General features: G+C 39.7%; 1 protein-coding gene across 4 annotated transcripts in view; it reads right to left on the reverse strand.

Moving 5' to 3' along the window:
• Positions 1 to 22,922, reverse strand: part of myo16 (myosin XVI) — a 208,090-nt gene that overhangs the window by 164,392 nt on the left and 20,776 nt on the right. For 2 of the 4 annotated variants that reach the window (XR_015852658.1, XM_088352517.1), the window contains exon 1: positions 8,295 to 8,542. The exons of the other annotated variants lie outside the window; for them this stretch is intronic. Coding sequence is in view for 1 of the 2 variants with exons in the window: in XM_088352517.1 (XP_088208643.1) it covers positions 8,295 to 8,343 (49 nt within the window). In the remaining variant the exon portion in view is untranslated. Of the gene's footprint in view, positions 1 to 8,294; positions 8,543 to 22,922 lie in introns of those variants that run through there. 4 annotated transcript variants of the gene reach the window in all.

Consider the following 22,922-nt stretch of genomic DNA (forward strand, 5'->3'; position numbering starts at 1 on the left):
CTTTCGCTTTTAATATAGGTGTACGATGTGTTTTAGCCCCTAATTATGCCTCAGAAGAAAGTCAGTGCAAGCAGATAAGTTGCTACGGGTGAAAAAAAAAAGTAGTGCGTACAACTATTGCTGATCTTGCCTGCGCCTTCTGCTGACCACCACAAAGGTAAGAAATCCCATTCATAATTCTTTTCTTTATCCTTTTTTTTTATTTTTACACGTTCACGTTGGTGTAATCTTTCGCACGGAAGATTACGCTAACGTGAACGTACGATTAGCCTGGGTTAGCTTTAAGTTTACGTTAAACATTCAAGGTAAACATTCAGGGTGTTGGAACGGATTAAAACGATTTACATTATTTTTAATGGGAAAAATGATTTTGGTGATCGAACAAATCTTTTTTTTTTACAGGGTTCTGGAACGGATTATGGTCGAGAACCGAGGTTCCACTGTATTGGTTGGCCTTGTGTCTTCCGAAAGTGCTGTACACAGCATGAAAATGCAAATGCATCAAGGCATCTATGAACAATTCATGATGCAGTAGCAGCAGCAGTGTCCATTATGTGCTGAAGATGATGCATTGTAAGCATCTATGCGGATGTAGTACCCTCCAACTTTGGCACACCATAGTAGCTTTTCAGCTTTAAAACCAATACTCTTCATTTAGCAGCCCGTAGGCAACATGTGACCCAGGACAAACACCTCAGTGGCCTTATCTTGTCTGGCCACATCCTCTTTGTATTTTCGTGTTTTGATAAGACTTTCTTGGTCAGAGAACTTTTCAAATTGCGAATAGTGGCCATTGTGTGGTTTTCTCATTTTGTTTGTTTCACAAAGTTGCCCAAAAATATGCAAAAGTATTACTAGATGGAAAACCACCTGGAGGCTGTCTTTGACGTCCATTGAATATTGAAATGCGATGCAAACATTATCAATCAAATGAATGGATCCTATCCATTCATTCAAAGCTGTTGAAAGTGTATACATGCGTAAATACCAACTTTACGCATATGTAAATTAAGCTTGAGTTATTGTTGCCCTGTTGTTCTGGATTAAACAAAGCCTTAAAAAAAGGGCCCAGCTGCCTGTCTTTCTCAGCATTGCTGTTTTTCGAAAAAGTAGTGGATCAGCTCAGTAACATACCCCTTTTGAAATGTTCACACATTTAAAAGGATTGCAAAAAAAGCATATATTTAAGTATTGGTTTAATTTTTCATTAGCATTTGCTTTACAGACGCTGCCCTACTTACGAAAGATGTCATGATTTGCCCATTGCCCTCACCTGTGCCCGCTAATTTGGCTCCAGTTGCTGCTAGTTTCCTAAATGGTTCCCCTCCTATTTAAGCTCAGTATTCTAAATCAACTCCTGGTCAATCCGTTAACGAAACTCCACACTTGCAAGGCAAGCATTTTGACTCTGGCTTCCGTCTGTTCCGTATCCTGTATCTACCCCTGATCTAAGCCCTGTATCCTGTATCCTGTCCGGTATTCTGCTCGTTATTGATCCGGTCTGTCCGGTATCCTGTATCTCGTATCAATCCCTGATCCAAGCCCCGTTATCCCGTATCCTGTATCTAGTATCGATCCCGTCTGTCCCGTCCACACCTGTATCCTGCTCCTTTGTCCCTGACTTCCCGATCGTCTCCGGCTACTTGACCCGTTCTGTCCATCGACCACGCTTCGATCTCCCGCTCCGGCTACTTGACCCATTTTTGCACATCGACCATGCTCCGATCACCCGTCCCAGCTACTCCACTTGTTTTCGCATTCCGACCACGCTCCAATCTCGTGGGCTTCCTGCTTCTCCCGCCCAGCAATCGCCAAATCGCTGGCGTTTGTTTTCCTGCGCCTGACTTCTCCGCTTATGTGATAAAGCTTGTTGTGAAACGTTACGCGTTGGGGTCTACCCTCTGTTCTGGCTCTGACAAACGAGATAGGTTCCGGACGATCGTTTGTAAGTTGAATTTGTTTGTAAGTTGCTTCAGTGCTATATTTTGGATGTTTAAGGTTTATATAAGTATGTCTATGGCTTGTATAAGTAAGTTGTATTGTTTTGCACGCAACAAATCATAAAATAGTATGCTCTATAAAGAGAAGTTTGACTAACTTTTGGAAGATGGGTTGCAAGAGTTAGGCTACTTCCTCCTCCGTGGGTAAAAGTGGCCGAAAAAAAAGTGATCCAACCATTTTCTCAACCGCATCAAGCTTTCTTATTCCACTTTCATTCTAAATGAAACGGCTCGCCTCTTATTTACACTTTAGACCAACCATATTGAATGGATTAACGAGATATTAAACATTAAAAATGTCTAAGTTTTTAGCGCGCTGGAGATAGTAAGATAGTTTACACACAAACTAGGAAAAGGAAGCGGATTTCTTCTTTAGGGTGGATGCTGGGTGACCTCTCATAGTGCCCACACAGGTCGCAGCGGAAAGAAGCACTACAGTAATGTACTGTACTCTGAAAAAGTGCACACAATACAAAATCTAACTTACAGCAATGTCCGGATATTTTTCGACATCCCCAAAAATATGTTCGTATCTACCGTTTTTTGTAAGTCGAATGGTCGTAAGTAGGGCTGCGTCTGTATTCGTATGGCCGGAAGACAAGTTTTGATTTTAAAAAGTGACCATACTAAATTTAGACTGAATAGCTTTAGTATATCATCTTTAAAATACAACAACAAATTACTCACATCGTTTAAATAAAGAGTATACATGTTAGTATTTCTACTAGCATAGCCTAGATCCCAATATGGGGCTGTTTTATCACTACTTTTCACTCATGCCATTAATAAAAGACCAAAATTGAGTAACTTTTTCCAGGACTGCAGTCAATAGGCAATAGAAAGAATAGCTCCTTATCTAGGAACCCATCACAAACTTTATTGGAAAAGATATGTTTTTGAATTGAATTTGTTGATTAGTGAGCAAAAGAAACAGGCCAAGAGTTCATGAAAAGCAAATTGAAGAACCATCTATTGATGTTTTTCATAGACATTTGCAAAAATACCCAAACTACTATTCATCCCCTTGTTCCTCTCATTCGTGTTTTTCCTATCTATTGTTGCTGTTATTTACAAGATACTGTATCCTTAAATTTAATTTGCTGACTAAAGACTTGTGTGGGGGAGAAAATATGTTACCTTGAAATCCCTTAAAATATACAGATCTTTTTCTACACTTATGTCGGTCTCTATCAAAGGCAGCACTTTTGTTGTAAAAAGAAACAAAAACATTTTTATTGTGTATTTAGACAGCAAATGTTACTCAACTTTACGGTTATAATACCTATACACAAAGTCATGAATATCTTAACAGCTCGTAAGAAATGAGAAGACGGAAAAAGCAAGGTGAAAATATGCAAATAGCCACTTATGAAATATTGTGTAAAAAATATTGAGACATGGTATTTCAGATATTCTATCAGGTAAAACAACACCTAAACAATCATCATCATAACCACCAGTTTGTGTTCCAAGGAAAAGACATTAGACCAGGGGTCAGGAACCTATGGCTGACAAGCCATATATGGCTCTTTTCATGAGTTCACATGGCTCGGGATAAAATTGGACTCATTTTCAACTGTAGCTTACAACTGTACTGTAGTTTTATTCATGTACAGCTGATTGTTGCGCATATGAAGCCGAGTCACAAGTGAAGAAGTGATGATAATGATATTGGGTTTGGTCCACAATATATAGCACACAGTTTTAACTAGAGTTTAGAGTGAAGGTCTCACACCAACAGAACCCGTTTGGCTGTATATTGATCAATAATCTTTTAAATGAAAACTCACTAAACTTCTAGCAAAGAATGTAGATCAATTTGATTGGGTGTGCGGTAGGAATGAGTGTAGCTATATACAGCACGCGTAAGCTCGGTCTCCTTTTCCCAGCGCTGTCTGCACTGAAGGTTAATACGTTTGTATCCTCGATTTAAGTATTTCGTGACATTTTTACAAAAAAACTTGCACGTCTGTTTGAAACTGTTATTTAGAACAAAACAAGCCTCAACACTCTTAAGTAACTGCGAGAGAGAAACTAATTTTAAGTAGTATATTTATATTGATATGGGACACATGCTCCAGCATTGTTATTATGTCATAGATTTTATGAAATCATCTTACATCAAACAGTGAAATAAAATTTGCGGAATTATTAGCTTTTGTCTGAAGAGCGGGTTTGGCGGTTTTGTTGGATTTTGTCCGAAAATATACCGTTCTCTCTCAAAAGAAAAAATGAAAATATTTGGGCTTTAATGGCTTTTTGGGTCAAAAAGGTTCCCGAACCCTGCAACAGACTATCAAGCGTTGGACTGCTAACGTCCCCTCTCGCTCCGCCTTGACTTGTTGATAATCATAATTTCCTCGGCTAGGCTACTCCCAGCACGTCCTTCACACCGCCACCCTGTACTCAAGGCTGCAGTTGTACCACCTCCATTTATTAGCGGCGCATGACAGACGTCACATTGCCCGAAACGTTTATGCCGACATGACTCATCCTCAAGATCGCAGCATATGCAGGCAATATTAATTCGATTTACAAAGACATACATCAATAAGACTTGGGTGCCTCGAGGTGAAATCGAGTAGCTTGATGACTAGAGGATAAAAACATGGATTGAAATCAAGTCATAGAAATTAATTTGTTAATAAAGCAAGCTTAATAGAGGCAAACCGTGCTTAGAGGGCTTACAATAAAGACAATCATATATCAAACACACTACCACTCTCAGGACAGATGGTTTAGCGATATAAGTCCTGTCGGTGTCATTTACCGAAAGTTCTTTTGGGGGGGGGGGGTTACCTGGTTTTCACTAGAGTAAAATATTAAAAAAAAGGTGAAAACAATGTAGTTGTTAGAATCTAGCAAGCCACCTTCACTTTGGTCATTCGTATCTTAAAACTGACTCAAGTAGAATTAAACTTTGTAGTCCCAAAGTTCGCTTGATATTCAGTAGAAATGCAAAAGAAACTGCCCAATATGGGACAATGTGTAAGAATTAGCCACTTATCCATCCATCTATCTTAATATCCTGGTCATATCCCTCGAGAGGGAAGATCGACAGCAAGACAAACACATACAAAAACAAAGAAAATAACAAAGGGGAAAAAGTAGCAAAAAACCTACACAAAATGTTTTGGGACCATGGCCAACCCAAATGCCCAAACAACCAAAAGGGTTAAGCACCTCAGCACCCAAGTTGGTCATGCCTTCGTCCCTCCAGATGAAACGGGACACGAGAAAGCGTCCATGTCACTCAGGTCAGGGTGACACAACACACTCTTCTGTTCAACAGCAGGGCCCGACAGCTTTCACTGGTTTACCCCTGCCGCATCATACAGGTGCCCTGCCATCCCTTAGAACATGTCTAAACATCCCACTATCCTTTTACAACACCTATCTACTCATTTCTATCACCAACAAGACCTCTAGCTTCCACTATATATAGACCTCTTTCCTGCAGTGCACTCATAAATAACACCATCCATCCACGTCAATTACGGCGTTCCTCTTGGCCTCCTTCCATTTACTTCTGCTCTGTAGATCCTCTTCAACATTCACTCCTCATCCATCCTCTCCATGTGTCCAAACCAACCGAGTACTCTCTTATCCACACGCTTGCTCAGTTCCACTACTACTCTAGCCCTGTCTCTCACAATTCAATTTCTCAATCTATCCAATCTTGTCACTCCTATCATACTCCTCAAACACTCCTCAAAAACATTTAATTTCCTTCTCAAATCTGATTCAGGCTCCAAGTCTCTGCACCATACAACACAGTCGGCACAATCAGGCTCCCATCCAGTCCTCTCTTTACATCCATACTCATACACTTGTTGCTCAACACTCTCCTCAGAGCACCCAAAAACCTTGCTTTGTTGATTCACTCCGTGCAATACCTTGCACTCCATTCCACCAACTGCAGCGACATCACGACCCAAGTACCTAAAGCTTTTAACTTCTTCCAGAACCCGTCCATGCAACCTGATTTCTAACGTAATGCCCACTCCATTTCGTGAACTTTCATCACCTTACTCTTCCCAACATTTACACATAACTCACCATACGCAGTTTGGTGCTGAAGTACGCACGCTGCTGAAGTTACGCGAGGCGAGGAAGTAAAGCTTCGGGTTTACTTCTGGCTCAGTCCCTTAAATCATGTTAATTGGTCGGGTTCGGGCTTATGAACCCGCGGGTTTGGTCGTGCAGAACTTCCTAAGCTCAATCGTACCTCTAATTGGAGTCTTCATGGTGTATTTATTGTCTTCATTGTGCTTTTAAGAAATCATTTTCGGTTACACTACACAATACAGCGATATCTAGTGGTCAAAAATTACACAGTGTCCCTTTTAAGTCTTCAGTCTTCATCTACTGCTTTCTATGCGTTTTGCACTGTTCAATCTCAGAATGCGTGAAATAGATAAATGGCGTCTCCCACACAGTCAGAAAATATTATGCAGCTGAAAATGCATGTGATACTTCATTGGCTCTTTTTAGATAAGAATGTCAATGCTGATTATTACACAATCAGTCAATTCAATCTATTTCACTTTTCATTTACTTCAAAAAATAGAGAGACACTCGATGATTGATTGATTCTAAGGCAATTTCCCCCCAAATGTTCATAAAACCTACAAATGTTCAAATGGTCTCATGAATTGCTCCAGGAAGAAATGTGAAGGAGAGGGGAAGGACGTGCATCTAATGGAAGGGAAAAGGAATAAAGCCGCTTCCACTCTCTCATTCTGCCGGCTATCAGTTATTGATTGAATGTGAAAATGCTCCGTGCAGGATGCAGCTAATAACACAGGCAGTCACTGAGCAATTGCACATAAACGAAAAATTATGTACTGTATTTTCCTGACTATAAGGCGCCCAAAATTTGAACGTGGGTCTTATAAATGTGTGCCCTTTATCTATACATATGCAATTAGAAATGCATACATGTATATTACCATATTTGTGTAATTATCGATCATTTGCTTTATTTTTCTGACCACGAACCCATAACAATGGTGCCAACAGGCATGGATCTTGGATAGTAACGTTGAGAGTACTGAATAGGATCCACCAGTCCACTAGGGGCATCACTGTTTTTAGTGACAGTACCAGATACTGTCACAGCTGCCCAATTGGCCCCACCCGTGTGGTGCCAGCTGCAGCTTGTTGACCGATTGGCTTCTCCACTATTTAAACCCTGTCCTGTCAATCCCCTGTTGTCAGTCCGTCTGGGAACCTCAGTTTTACAAGGCAAGCCTTTTTCGACCCCTGACTCCTGCCTGGTCCGTTTTTGCTCCCGTTTGTCTCCGGCTACGAGCCGTTTTGATCTCGACCACGTCTGCTCTCCTGTCCCGACTTAGGACCCGGTTATTACCCCGACCACGTTTTTGCTCTCCAGTCCCGGCTATCGACAAGTTTTCCAGTCCCTGACACCGCCATCGCTGGCTACAGAAGATCCACTTCCGTGTTCGGATCACAAGCCGAGTACGTCCAGCGAACATCGGATCGTGGGTGCAGCCCTTTCTCGTTTCTTCAATAAAACTTGTGGTAAACGTTACGCAAGTGGGTCCTGTTTTCGTTCTGGTCGTGACAGATACAAATTTTAGATAATGGAGAAAACTGAAAGTGCTAGAAAATTGGTGTAGAATTTTGTTTTACGTTTTCTCAACTCTATAAGTGTAAGCGACAAACATTTATTGACAACGCCAACATCAAATTTACAACGTATTCATTTAATGTCCTTCTCAGTCTGATTCATTATCATTAACATTAAAGTTTTGTTTCCCTCTTTTGCGTTTATCAATATATTTTAGGACAACTTTCTGTTTTCTCCAATCCCTGAGATGGTACTAAAAATACAGGAGTGTGATGTTGAGATAAAATGTATCCTTTCATGTGTTATCTGTATGCCAAGTCGGCTAGTGGATAGGATATATCCCTCTCCCCTCTCTCTTTTGCTGTTGCATCCAATGTTTTGCAATTGTATGCACCATATTGAGCGGGAAATACAGTACTCTAAAGATTTGACGAGTCTCCTCATTTGCAACGTTTTCCATTACTCATTGCCTGCAACCTCTCGGTTGCATGTCACTCATTCATTTTCATCCCAATGCTTGAAAAAGCATTCCTGTCATCTGTTATCTCTCGTATGTTGCTAAGAAGACAGCAGAAATAACCCCGCTTCTACCTGCCGCATTTTACCGGTCAACTTCACACACACGCACGCGCGCACATCTGCAGCATTTCTCTGCAGCGTACAACCACACGGCACATTTGAAGTTTGGAAGGTCAACTTACAGCATTTGATGAAATGATAGTGAGACATTTTGGAGTTGAAGGAGTCCATCCAGTTGGTAGAAATCTGACAGGTTTTTGTAAATGTCCTAAACGGTAGCTACAGGTTCCAGTGGGAACTGCATGCATTATTTCGGTTTTCTGCATCTTTTCCCCACACTCCGACAAAAAGCAGCTTTCCTTGCGTGTGCATTTTGGCCACTTGCTCACAAGCAAGCTCGCGGTGATGTCCGGCGAGTGAGCTCCTCGCCTGCAGCGTCTTCCCAGCCATCACCGTCACATGTGTCCCCTGCGTCATTGAGTGATAGCTGGTGAGGCCCGCCTCCAGCTCAACACACCCCCGATGACGCAATGCTCAAGCGCGGATGCAGGTTTCCTTAGTTTTCATGCAAACGCACGAGTGATGGGAATGACGGCTCATTTCAGAGGAACGGCTCTTTCGGCTCGACTCTCTCGGCTCCCAAACGGCTCTTCAGAATGTTTTGCTTTCTAATGATCTCATCTCATCTCATTAGCTGCACTGCTTGTCCTCGGTAGGGTCGCGGGGGTGCTGGAGCCCATCCCAGCAATCATCGGGCAGTGGGCAGGGGACACCCTGAACTGGTTGCCAGCCAATCGCAGAGCAGGTTTCTAATTATATATGACGAATTACGAATATTCAAGTCAAGTCACATTTATCTATATAGCCCTTAATCACAAAAATGTCTCAAAAGACTGCACAGGATTACAATTACACATATGCACGATTACCTGATCTTAAACCAGCATGTGGGCAAGGAACAACTCAAAACCTCAGTGTGAGGAAAAAAGAGAAACCTTGAGAAAGGACCTCACATGTGGTAATCCCCCTTCCATATTGATTGAAATGTATGATGCTACTGTATTATAATACCTTATATTCAATATACAGTGAACTTTTGTATAATTCAAACTTTCAAATGGTTTATAGTACTAACCAAAGTAAACAGAGATGAAGCCAATCATATTGATCATGGGCCCCTCTAAGAGAAGGGAAGAGTGAGGCAGCGAAGCAAAAGAGAGACAGAGAGAAATAAAGAACAAGAGAGAGAATGAGAACAAGAAATTGAGACAAAAAAGAAGAAATGAAGAAAGTAAAGAAAGACAGTGATAAAGATAGAGAGTAAGAAAAAATGTGAGAGGTAAAAAGAAAGAGAGAAAAATTAAGAGAAAGAGAAAGGGATAAAGACACGGAGATAGGGAGAATAACACAAAAAAAGGGAGAAGTAGAAAAAGAAAGTGATGGTAAGAACCAGAAAAACAGAGAGAAAGAAAAAAAGATTGAGAAAGAAAAAGGAGGAGAAAGAGAGAGAGAGACAGACAGGGAGAAAGAGAAAAACGTAAAGGAAGAGTGAGAAAAAAGAGAGGTGGAGAGTGAAATAGAGGGGTAAAAAAGTAAAAGAGAGAGAGAGAGAGAGAGAGAGAGAGAGAGAGAGAGAGAGAGAGAGAGAGAGAGAGAGAGAGAGAGAGAGAGAGAGGGAGAGAGAGAGAGAGAGAGAGAGAGAGAGAAAAAGAAATATATTTCCCAGAGAGGAAGGGGAGCCAGTTCCTTATCGATGGGTTCAGGCTCTCGTCCTTCACTTCGAAGAGGCGGCTCTTAGAGCCTTTTCGTTCGCAAATGACCAATCAACAAATGCCATACGTGTGAGAAAGTGTGTGTGGGTTTAATAATGTTATTGTTTTGTGTTTGTGTTTCTCGACTTTACGAAGTGAGGGACGAGCATTTTTAAAGTAAAAAAAAACGATTAGAATGAAAGAAAACGAAGCTTCAGCAGAGCGACGAGGGAAGAGGAGAGATCCCGTGGGAAGAAAAGTGTATATGTGTGAGTGAGTGTGCTAGTGTATCGTAAAGAATGAAAGCTAAAAGTGGGAGAGGGGGAGAGAAGCTGCTGCAGTGCGGCTGTTGGTGCACCGACAGGTTAAGAACGAGTCTGTAACTCTAAACCAGTAGTTCTGAACTGGTCGGACATCAGGACCCACCGTTCCACCCAAATGACGAGCTTTGACCCAAATTAAGAAAATAATCCACTTCTCAAATCTATTGAATAAAACAATTGTGATGGAAGAATATGTTCATCTTTTTTCAAAAAATACAATGACCAGCAAAACCAACAATACTTCAAGTCGCATATCTACAGGCATATAAGCCTACATTGCATATGAGCAATCCCCTAAAACTGTTTTAAAATAGCCGCATACTAGAATAAACTATGAATCTAACTAAAACTTGTGGCCAGACAACAACAATTATCGAATTATGTAGATCATAGAGATCAATATACTGATGAAAAGCTAAAAATATAACATTTTTAAACCAATGGGCAGAAAAAGGAAATAAAACCAACAGATTCCCAATCAAATGAAATGTAGTCCCTCTCAAACACGATTGAGACAGTACAAATTGACTGAACAGGAAGAAGAGCTCGAGCAGGGCATCTACAGTTAGCGTGTGTAATTGACCCTGTTTTTTCTTAGCTGTATCTTGACCCAGTGAAAATTGGGCCACAACCCACTTTTGGATCCCATTCCACCAGTTGAGAAACACTACTTCTAACCATTGTTTCCCAGGTTTTTTGAGACCAGGTCCACTTTTTCTCAAAAACATATTGAAGCACACTGTCTGTCAAACATGTTTAAAAATGTAACTACCAACACCAGTTTTATGTGTTTTTAAGCTTAAATTATCTTGTCGCATACATTTTCAGGAATCACAGTTTACCCGTATAGTGACAGTCGGCCATAATGGATGAGTCCAACAGACTATTTTTGGGGGATGTTCAAATGAAAGACAAATGTGCAATGCTTTGTTTTTTTGTGACACTACTGTTCATTTATAAGTACTTATTGAAATGGATCGAATATGTTAGATGGCTCTCCCATTCAGTTTATGTTTTTTGTACCTACTATATGTCTGTCTTCAGACGCGTCTGTCTCACATGTTATTGATTCTTAAAAATATTTTGGATTTTTATCTTTCAGTCTGAAGGCTAAAATAAACGACATTCACGCATACATGGGCATAGACCACTTCAACTGACAGGGACTTGTGGAGATCGGCTATCAACATTGATACAAATTGACAACATTGACAAATTGGCATAACCACCAGGAGCTCTGTGGATTGTTATCAGGTCTGGGAATACAGAGCGGTGGTGTTGAGAGAGGAAACAAAAGCAACTGCTGCGGCTACATAAAAACTATCCCAACTACAAACAGGGTTGAGCCCCTATCTCAGACCTGGCTGAACTAGATTGTAGCATGAAGCTAGCCAGCTGCTCACTATATCGCTTATTGCGTATTTTTTTTGTACTATTATATAATGACAATGAAGACCATTTATCCATTCAGACTGTTACGTTCGAGTCAAGTCGAGCTTCTCTTTTGCCAGTTGGTTCACAAACGACACTCCATTAATTCAGACTAAAGGCCTAGGTGTAAAGGCATGGTCCGCCACTGTCAAACAGCCGACCTCAGTTCACACTATGATACAAAATTGCCTTACACATTTAAAAAGATATGAAATGAGTGCTGATCCACTAATTTGGTTGCTTTTTCTGTTGGTAAAACCAGAGACAATCGCCCAATTTGATTAAAATCATGCAAAAGGCAAGTGAGATTTATTCAGGGGAGGGAGAGAGCCATCTTGAAACAGTGCCAGAATAAAAGAGTACAAGAGGGATGCACATATTGCAAAAAAATGGATGTGCTTGAGTAATTTCTGTCGCTGGAAATCAGGTCAGAGGAAAGCATATTGTCTTCTGAGAAACGACGGTGGGACAACTGCGAGAACTAAGTGAATACAAAGTGTGTGCATGTCTGGTTGCACGGACAACCCCCCGGCTAGAACACACTAAAATTGAACCCCTTTAATAATGCATAGGCACTTGGCTAAGACGTTGAAATTCACACCTCGGCAGCAGTGGTTAAACAATATCATGCATACCGATACCCCCTTCGACCCAAACCCCCTCCTCTTTCAAATCGTTCACAACACTCCAAGGATGACGTCACGAGCTTACAGTGGAGGATGTGACTGTGAAAATGTCATGCTTTGAGATCCAAATGTCACATGGCTTTGGAGTAAGCGTGTGGAATAATTGTTTGGCTTTGCTCCTGGGCGCCCTCTTCAGCTGTAAGGTCATATGGTACAACAAACTGCGGTGGATTGATATCAAAAAGCCAGAAAAAAATATTTTAATGAAAGTGACATGTTTTTACTTTTGTGAGGCAAAATCCACATGACATCAGAGTATTAAGGAACAATAAAATTTAACGAATGAATGGACGAATGAATGAATGAATGAAAACTTTTATTTCGAACATTAAAATAAAAACAGGACAAAAACAATGAGTCAACAACAAAATAATGTCACATAACATGTTCGAAAAGGGGTAGTCAGAAGCAGATGCTTATTTTCCCTAGCCCTTTATATTCCCCACTAAATACATCCCACAAATCCTTCTTTCCTCCTCGGTCTTATACAACAAAACTTCATGGATTACATAGGTCAGATATCAATAATTATAATAACTACAATAATCACATATTTTAACAATAACAACAACGATAAAAATAAACATAACTCCGGTTTCCTCCCACATTCCAAAAACATGCATTTCAGGTGAATTGGCTGGTCCAAATTGTCCCTAGGTGTGAATGAGCGAATGAGTTGTCTGTCCCTGTGTGCCCTGCGATTGGCTGGCAACCAGTTCAGGGTGTCCCCTGCCCACTGCCCAAAGATGGCTGGGATGGGCTCCAGCCCCCCCGCGACCCTAATGAGGATAAGCGGTACGGCTAATGAGATGAGATGAGATGAGATTTATAATAACAGTTCTGATATAATAATAGCAACAATAACAACAAGTTAACCATAGTTTTAAACACAGTATTTCCAATCTCACTCATATCCCATTTTCTTCATCCCTGTATTTCGTCAGTAATGCTTTTTTGTATTTAAATTTGAACACATGGATAGTTAGACATTGTTCGATCTCATCTTGTAAATTATTCCAAAGTTTGACTCCACACACAGATACACACATACTTTTCCTGGTTGTTCTCACCTTTGGGATTTTGAATTCACTACAGCCCCTCAAGTTATAATTTCCCTCTTTCAGAGTGAATAATTTTTTGATGTTTTCTGGCACTATGTTTTTGTTGACCTTAAATAACAGTTGTGAAGTGAAAAATTGTATTAAATCATCCAATTTTAATAATTTGGACTGCATGAATAAAATATTAGTATGATCCCGATATCCTACCCTGTGTATAAGATTAGATGAAAATTAGATGAACATACTTAGATAAGCTTGTTTGTTTTATTATTAAATGGAGTATGAAAAGACTATGTGTAGAAAAAATGGCTTTATTTTGTCAATTGCATAGCAAACGTATTTGCCTTTTGTCATGTTGCCGCATTTCAGCCTTCAAACTTAAACCTAAAAACCTAAAACAAAGAAAATAATTTCTAAGAATCAACATGGAACATAATTACTTTAACGTTTCAACATTTATCATATTTACGACCCCCAAAAAAAAAAAATTACGTGTCTCAATAACAATGGGCCCCTGTTCTCTCAGCTCAGCCAGCTGCTTCCAGAAGTTTCCCGATGACTTCAGAATGATTCATCGTCGACCTTTATGACTAACAATGACAAACAGAGTTTACCTGTTTGTACGCCTGGGCGATAAAACGATAACGATAATTATAGTCATATAGTGTTTGTCACAATAAATAATAAAACTGTTCAATAAAAGTCGATAGTTTAAACTGTAATTACCACCCGACCACTGGAGATAAAATGGGGGCGCTATTACAAAGTAAATGCGAATTCCAGACTAACGTTCAGGACCAGCCAATCACTTTGCAGGAATAGCGGAAGAGCATTTTTGGAATATAGAAGTGAAAGTGGTCTACAACACAGTCAAAATGAGCGGAAAAGACAGAAAGGATAACACCCAGCATACCCCTCAAAGCCTGCTGAAAGAGTTGGACAGAACAGGAGAGACCCCTCATCTTCAGTTGTTTGGTGGTATTTTGGCTACTTACGAGTTTGACAAAAAAAGAAAAAGAAAAAAAACGTGCACCGCAAACTTTGTCGACAAAATGTACCAACCAAGCGAGCAACACGAAAAACTTCCAACATTTAAAACAGTGAAAACAATTTTCATCCAAACGAGTGCTCGCGGATTGTGAGTAAGCACCCGGCTAATGAGCAAAACCGACTAGCTATCAAGGCATTACCTGTGTATACCTGCAACCAGCTACTCCTCTAAAAAAGGTATTTACTTTATTAATGTTATGCATTATTTTGAAATAAGGTGTAATAGTGTAATAGTTTGCCAGGTGATGTTAATGTATGTTGGGTAGAAAGTTGTTGGAAACATTGAAGAGTTTTTATGTGAACAGCAGAGCATGTGTAAGAGTAGGGAGTGAGATATGTGAGTGGTTCCCTGTGTTGACTGGTGTGAGACTGTTGTGGCAAATCCTCAAAAGCATTTGCACTTGCATATATAGAAATAGATTTGCATACATGTCTACATTAACTTACAATACATTACTTGCTTGTGGGAAAAGGTCGGGGTGACCTCGGTTGAAGATACCGTTACCAGACGATTAGAGTTTACCTTGAAGATACCGTTGCCAGACGGCGTGCAAGGAACGGTCACGTACTCATACGGCGTACACGGGACTGGTCACGTACTCATACGTGATACAGGACCGCCTTTTGGGGTGTACTCAATCGAAGCCTAATCGTCACTACCAGCTTTAAATACATTGTCATGTTCCTAGCTCTGTGAGATCTTTATTGACGCATCAATAAAGTGACAATCTCCCTCCGTAACGAGACTGGCTCCTGTCTATTTCTTTTATCCACTTATGAGAAGACTTTCTCTCGATTATCGGACCTCCAATTTCTACAACATTTGGCGCCGCAACGTGGATTGGCACTAATTAAGTAAAAAAGAAAAGGGAAAAGACTTCTCAGTGGAACGGTCTCGAATGAGCGGTTGAGGTAAGGAAGATTTTTTTTCTCTCCTTACTTCGGTTTGCTTGTGGAGATTCGTGGGTGGACAGGAGCCTGTGGCGTCGGAGCTAAATTATGAAAATTCGTGCACGTGGATTTCCGTCTTAAAGTCTGGCCCCCAAGTTAGGACGGATGAGATATATAGACTGAGTTGAGATTTTTATGTCCGACGGGAGTTCTGAGCTCAAAGAATCCTGTCTGTTTTGGGACATGGGCTGCTTGAAAACCTGGATAAAATGGTGCAGCGGCGTCGGTATTTGTATATTTATGATTGTCTTGAGATCTGTGTAAAGCTGTGATAGGACGTCGTCATTTGCTAGTGGCAGTTCAAAATAGACGATTTATATATTGTTAATACGGGAAATATTTATTTGTTTCCCTAGTGGATTTATGATTTGGGAGTCCGACATGTAACCTTGACTTAATGAAAAGTGTGGTGCGTGGAAGACCGCCATTTTCTAAAATCTGATTTTATTAGACCGACGTTAAAAAATGAGCAGTAATCGATGTTTTATTATTAAAATACTTTCGCATAGAACAGGCGATACAAAGAATGTGTGGGAATTGATGACATGTTTTGGTGTGGGAGATGTCTCATTCGGGAATGTTGGTGTGTGCCAGCTAGCGAGAATTGTGCGTGTGTCTTTCTGTCTGTGGATGTGTGTTCTCCCCCGCCCGGCTAGCTCAGTCGGTAGAGCATGAGATTCTTAATCTCAGGGTCGTGGGCTTCGCTGAGTGATTTTTATTTCAATGGCAGATAACATCGCTTGCTTAAATGTGATTTCTCTTTATTTAAATAATAACAGTCATTAAAAAAATGTTACCAATGAGCGAACGTTACTGCTTTTATATTTAATATTAAAAAGAGGTAATTATATAATAAAAATAAATACAAGTAAAAGTGTCCTAAACGTTTGTTAAAGACCCCTTTGAAATGTAATATTTATTTGACTGTTTATGCAAATTATATTCTGTATTTTTGTAAAAAAGGAAATAAAATATCTTATTTTGTACGCGGGTGATTTATAGTTAACTGTTTAAGGGCTAGGACGACGCTGTGCGGAGGAGAACTTTTGTTGTTTTTGTCTTTTTTGTTTTTTCTTTTGTTTGGCGTTGAGTGTGGAGTTATGGATGCATGGATGAATGATGGAGTGACTGCTTCTTGGTTTTTGTGGGTTATTAGCGCAAACCGTTGGTTCTTTTTGTCTTTTTTGTTTTTTGTTTTTTGTTTTTTACCCCCCTCCTTACCCCCACCACTCTGTCTATCTCCGTGTGAGTTGAGCTCAACCGTGTGTATTGTTTCCCTTTACTTTATGTAACGTTATGTTAAGTGGTGTCATAAAAATAAAAAAATGGAGGGATTACTTAATTCGTCAAGTCAAGTGCTCCTTTTGCGTGTGGCCTTTTGATTTGTGAGATCTTGTTCCGATAAACGTAATAAGTATAGTTTGGGTAAATTGAGGACAATTTGGCAAGCTTTTTCAAAATACAATGAAGAGCAGATTACTCAATCTTGAGGAAGACCATGGAAAATTTAAGAATTTAATTGCTAAGGTGATGTCTTCATTCATTCATTCAGTCATTTAACCTAGACTAAACATCCGAGTTTGTAAACATGACCGATTTAACAGGATTCAGAAGTCAGACGATCGTTGAAAAGGGCCGAAGATGGACAGAAAAACGAGCAAAGAACAAACAAAGACGTTCACTAATCCATTGTCTGGCCGCTTGTCTACAGAAGGGTTGTGGGGACACTGGAGCACATCCAGGCTGGTCTCAAACAGTGCTGATTGCAGCCAGTTACGAGGAGAAAAAGGTAGACAGCTGGGCACCAAGGTCAGTCTGGTACTGATAAGCTCACGAAAACATTCCGGCGGCAGACTGCGAGTGAACGTCACGATGGACTGAGCCAGACGGCCAAGGCCGTCGACGGTGATAAACTAACAACACAAGTCTGCTTTGAGTCACGCTAGAATCTTGTTGATTGACGTAGTGTTTACAAATCTGAGGAATATTGATACGTTTGGATTGTGAATTATTTTATTTTAACACAGAAATACTGCTAAAATTGTATTTTGAATCTGCATTCCAGGAAATCGGTGATTGTGTCTCCAGAGGCAGGGAGAATAGGTAACAGGGAAATACCTTTGACTTTATATCAGATAAATTTGTTTGTTCTAAAGGTCGTGAAGGGCATCTTACAAAAACAACAAATTAAACAATGGTTCCGTGGGTGAATTAGGTACAACCCACTACAGTACTTTCATTTATAGATAAACTCTTCTGCCATAACAAAGACATTAGAGGTATGTTCTAATGAGTTACTTTTCATTTGGTCATGATACAATTATTTGTTCATGAAATTTGAACTCTTCAACATGATTTATGTGTTAACTTAGTAATCACATGAGTTAGATATGATGGTATTCTCAGTGATAGTTTTTAAAAGCAAAGGTAGTCCAATGTTTTTTAATGTGACTGATTTTGAGTTGACTTAAACTGTAATTTTATATGGGAAGATACATTGAAAATTGATGCTGTTGTTTTGTCTATTTCTTTGTCATCTGAATGCATTGAAAGTACTTTAAAAACACGGAAAACCCATGAGCTTCGGGGGGGACTTCGCCCCACTAGTCCCCCCACCGGGGCACTGCCCTGGACCCAGTTGGGGGCCCGCACCCCCCAGACCCCCACCTAATTTTCAGATAATTTCACTTTGGTCAAATCATATCCGTGTAACAGGCAGACCAGCACCGCATCTGGGCCACTTGAGCAACTACAAAACACTACAAACTGAACTGAGAGACTGAATGTGACAATTGACGGCTGTCATCTACTAGCTGGTTAAGAGACAGGAGTCCAAGGTCGAACAACCATTTGAAAAGACGTCCCAGGGGATCTCGTGTACATCAAGGTCGACGAAAGAGGAACCATCAGAGGCGTGAGGGACCGTACACCGTCGTGAGGGCAACGCTGGCCGCAGTCCAGGTCGAGGGCTCACGCTGCCACCCGGGGGTCATCATTAATTGATTTTTGGAAAAAAATAATATTTAAGTGCGAAAAAATTAAAATTAATTTTTTTTGCGGCAGGGCCAATTGATGGGTATTTATTGGATTTCTAGCCATTAATTGGTAATTTAATGGTGTGCTAGCCGTGTCAATATGGTCGAACAAACTGGTCCTTTAATCTTTACTTTTAGTACAAAAAATATCTTCTGAGTTATTGGTGATCACATCAGCTACCGGCATGTTGGGGCTTGTTTTATAATTATAATTTGTCGATTCCTCCTAAATTAATATGCGAATTGTCGGAACACTAACTGAGGTTGGATGAACAGTGAATGATGGAACATTCACGCCAACATTATCATGCGCAGTAAGACACCTTAGTAATAAGAGATGTTGCTATTTATTACACATTCATTTTTGAACAAAATGTGTACAACATAGAAACATCGGATATAGTGAAAATGTTAGAGATTTTCATTAGATGAAACGATGTGGGAAACAAATTCGCTGTCCCAGAAGCGGTTGTTATAAAACAAAAAAGTTGGGCTTCTAGGCAATTTGTTGACAAGGTTGAATTTCATTTCTCATAAAAAGCTGGGCCTTATAATGGGGGAAACACGGTAGCTTACGCGTATACATGCACTGTCCCGATTGTGCGTGTATGTGCCCTTGACCGCATACGAAATGCTCGCGCGGCGAAAAAATTTGCACGTTTGTTGACGCAATCGACTAACAAAAAACCCGGATAATTTCGCAATTAATGGGTCGCAAACTCGCAATAGTTGCTAATTATTTAAATTTTGCAATAAATGGATTTATGAATTTAAGCAACCATTCCATTAATTTTTCGCAATTAATGGCATTGATTTTTCACCAATCATTTATTGCTGACCCCTGCTGCCACCGTCAACGAGACCAAGCAAGATCAACAGGGCAGTAACGTTCAAATTAGGAAAACAAGATGTGGATAACAAAGCTGTGTGTGATAATGAATTGTCTGGTATGATTGTTACTAGGGGCAGAGCTCGAGAAATCGCAGCGGCGAATGGAAATTGCGGTTCCGAAAGTGCAACCGGAGATCCGAAAGGCGACGCTGACGACCATGACGCATCCTAGAGACAGCGACCCGGTTAAGTGTGACACTACTGTATAACATGCCAAAACGGTTGGTGATTTGGAAAGTACAAGTACACTTTACCTCATGAAGGGCTCACTGGCCCTGAGGTAGATAAGCTCTAAAGTACCAAAATGAAATTTACAGGAAAAGGTTGCGTCCCCAGCATAGATGATGCATCTGGGACACAGGAACATGGTGAAATGAAAACACTGAGTGTATAATACAAGATAATTATACAGAATAGTTTAAAACAAAAGAATGTTTAAGTAACAAAACTAATCATCTCTCGTTGAATATGCGAATGTAAGAAGGGTAAGAACTTTTAAGACGTGTAGTTTTGCTAGAGCAGAGGCGAGTAAAACAAAGAAGAAGACTGGAAACCATCCATAATTTTAGTGTCCATCTTTTCGTTGGTTATAAACGGACATATTCAAAAGAGGCGTAATACATAAAAAGGTTGTAGATAGATTACCAGTGGTATGAATGATTTCGAATTATCAAAAATTGAAAGAAGTTTTGAAAACGACGATATAGTATCACAGGGAAGAAAATTGGAAACTAGAAATCATTAATAACGTAGCTGAAGCTATTCCAGTCACTGAATGAAATATTTCTTTTAAAAAGAAAAGAAAAAGAAAAACAAAGGGAACTAAGACAATTGAGTAAAAACGAAGATTGTTGCGCGGAATAAAAGATTAAGATAGTAATATAAAATAAATACGATTCAACAAGATAATTCATAAGTGACAAGTAGGTATTGCTTTATATCGAATCAACAATAAGAGATTATGATTACAGAGGGATGAAAAGACAATTAGAAATTTTTGACATTGAGTTCGAGTTGGCAGGTTTTTTAGGACAATTGATTCCACACTGAGTTTTTTAGAATGAGTGTTACGTTCGACAAATGATAAATGAATGTGAAACAATAGCTGACTTATGGTTGAATAAGTTAAAATGAAACATTGTCTATGGAAAAGAGCATTTTTTTTAAGAAAACAATGAGAAAAAGATTGATCAATCCTGGAAAGGATTAAAGGAATTAAAAATAACGACAGAATGGATTTCGAGACATATCGTGGTGATTTAAAATATAACTGCATAGAAAATGAATGGAAAATAATTAAACTAAGACAATGTCTACTAGTACTTAAATTTTGGGAAAAGTTTAGAAATTGAATAACCTGGCTAATTCACTAAAACAGGGGTGTCAAACTCATTTTAACTCAGGGGCCACACTAAAGAACAAACATTCTCACGGAGGCCGGACTAGTACATTAGAGAGAAAGAAAATGAGAAAGTGCAAAAGAGAGAGAGAAGGAGAAAGAGAAAGACAGAAATCCATGGAAAAATAGAAAGAGTAAAAGAGAATAAAGTAAAAAGACTGAGAGAAAAAGAGAGACGAGGGGAGTGGAAGAGAGATAATGGTTGAGAGAAAAAGGGAGGAAGAGAGAGAAAGAATGTCAGCCTACAGCTTGTTTTTCTCTTGCGCTTCACTAAGTGTTGTCGCAGGCCGGATTCAACCCCCCCTGGTGCTGATAACGCCAAGGTCGCGGATTCAATCCCTTAGCGGGCCGCTTGTTTGACACCTGTGCACTAAAACATCTCAGTACGTAAGCACGATAAAACTTAACGAGACTCTAAGTGCCCCTGAATTCCACAGAAAGTTAACCTAGTATATTGTTTTGCTTTAATTCTGAAAGAAAAGAAAAAGAAACACTAAGACAAACATACAACATAAATTATTTAAATAAGGATAATTTGCTGAAAATTGGGTATGAAAAACTTGCGACAAAAGTATGAAAAACAACACATTATGTAGTGTTAGGGAGTTCCTCAGGGTATTGGAAGGCACTACATATATGCGCATCATTTATGATAAGAAGGAATATAACTTTACGGACATAGTTACAAAACGGGTGCACACATTGTAACTGACAATTACATTTGGCATGACACTCCATCTTCAGAGTTAGGTAAAGGAACGGAAAAGATAAGGTTATAGTTATAATTAATACAATATGTACACAAGAATGTGCATTTAAAATGTTACATACGGTTGAGGTTTGTGTAAATATGCATTTGGTGAAAAATAGTCAATATAGTGCAAAAGAAAGTTGTACACAGTTGTACCTCTACTTATACGTTTAATTGGTTCTAGCAGTAAATATGAAATGATGAAACTATTGTAAATCGAAACACATTATCGATTTGAATCAATTGGATTGAAACGGGATTAGTCCGTTCCGAAAGCAAACGAACCTTGTTGAGTCAACTGCAATTGCCCTGAAGGTATACTGATGTTCAGTAGAGGTTCGTACATAAACAAAATCTAAAATAATATGTTTTAAAACTAACAATATAAATGTGTTAGAATAGCCAAGCCCAAGTCCAGACATAAATAGTGTTTGGGGAAAGATCTGAAAAATGGTGTATCCAAGCGATCACCGTCGTACGTTTGGGAACTGGGGAGCGGTTTTGTAAGGAACAATGGAAAAAATAACAAGGAACAAAGGGCTAATATTTCAGTTTGATGTGCAAAGCTTACACAAAGTAAATAAACAGGAATTAAATATAATGAAATACAACATCATAATTGTAAATGAGAAAAACTGGATGTGTCCCTAGGCCGTGACGACAAAAGTTTGCCCACCATTGACTTAAAACAATTGTTTTTGGGACGATAGACTGGTGGTTAATTGCGCTTTTAATGACTGATTTTTTTTTAGGTTCTTTTAAGAAGCAGAATGTTGGAAAAATTTTAAGCTGATTGTAGGCGATGATGAAATAGGTTGGTAAATTCTCTATAGAGCGTGACGTCTCGTTTGGTTTCATGTTATAGTCGTCATAGTTCCATTCCACTCCTTGTAGTTATTAGTATCGATACGACGACACACACACACACACACACATACTGCTGTCGTCTTAATAAAACTGAATCGTCTCTGCGCAGCACAACACAGTAGCCACGATCACACTCTCAGTCCACTCTTGGCGCCCATTCTCAGTCATCCCTCTTCTCAGAGCGCCCTAAGCCTTGCTTCCTTGATTGAGTAGAAGGACGTGTATAAATAGTGCAATTTGCGATAGAAGACAAGTTTGAATTACTGAAATTCCGGGTATCATGGGATGAGTCAGAGAAACGTGCAACCAGTCGGAGTGCCGACGGACTACCAGAAACCAAATATGTTAACGACAGTACAGACTAAAGTTAATAATATACTAAATAATAATACTAAATAATAATGATAGGCTAAACCTTAATGTGACGATACAGGCAAGAAAGGTTCCGACACACCAAAGTCCAGAGAAACCTACACCCACGGCGACAGCACTAAAGAGTGAGGTTACAACGCCGACAGCCAAAAATGAGTGCACGGCCAGTACGTAAAATTCGGGAAATTGTGTAGAAGAGGAAAACCGTAACCCTAACTCGGTAGTTGTGTAGGCGCATGGTC

This window comes from Urocampus carinirostris, chromosome 14 (genome assembly GCF_059441175.1).
Source record: "Urocampus carinirostris isolate Australia breed hairy pipefish chromosome 14, RoL_Ucar_1.0, whole genome shotgun sequence".
NCBI lineage: Eukaryota > Metazoa > Chordata > Actinopteri > Syngnathiformes > Syngnathidae > Urocampus > Urocampus carinirostris.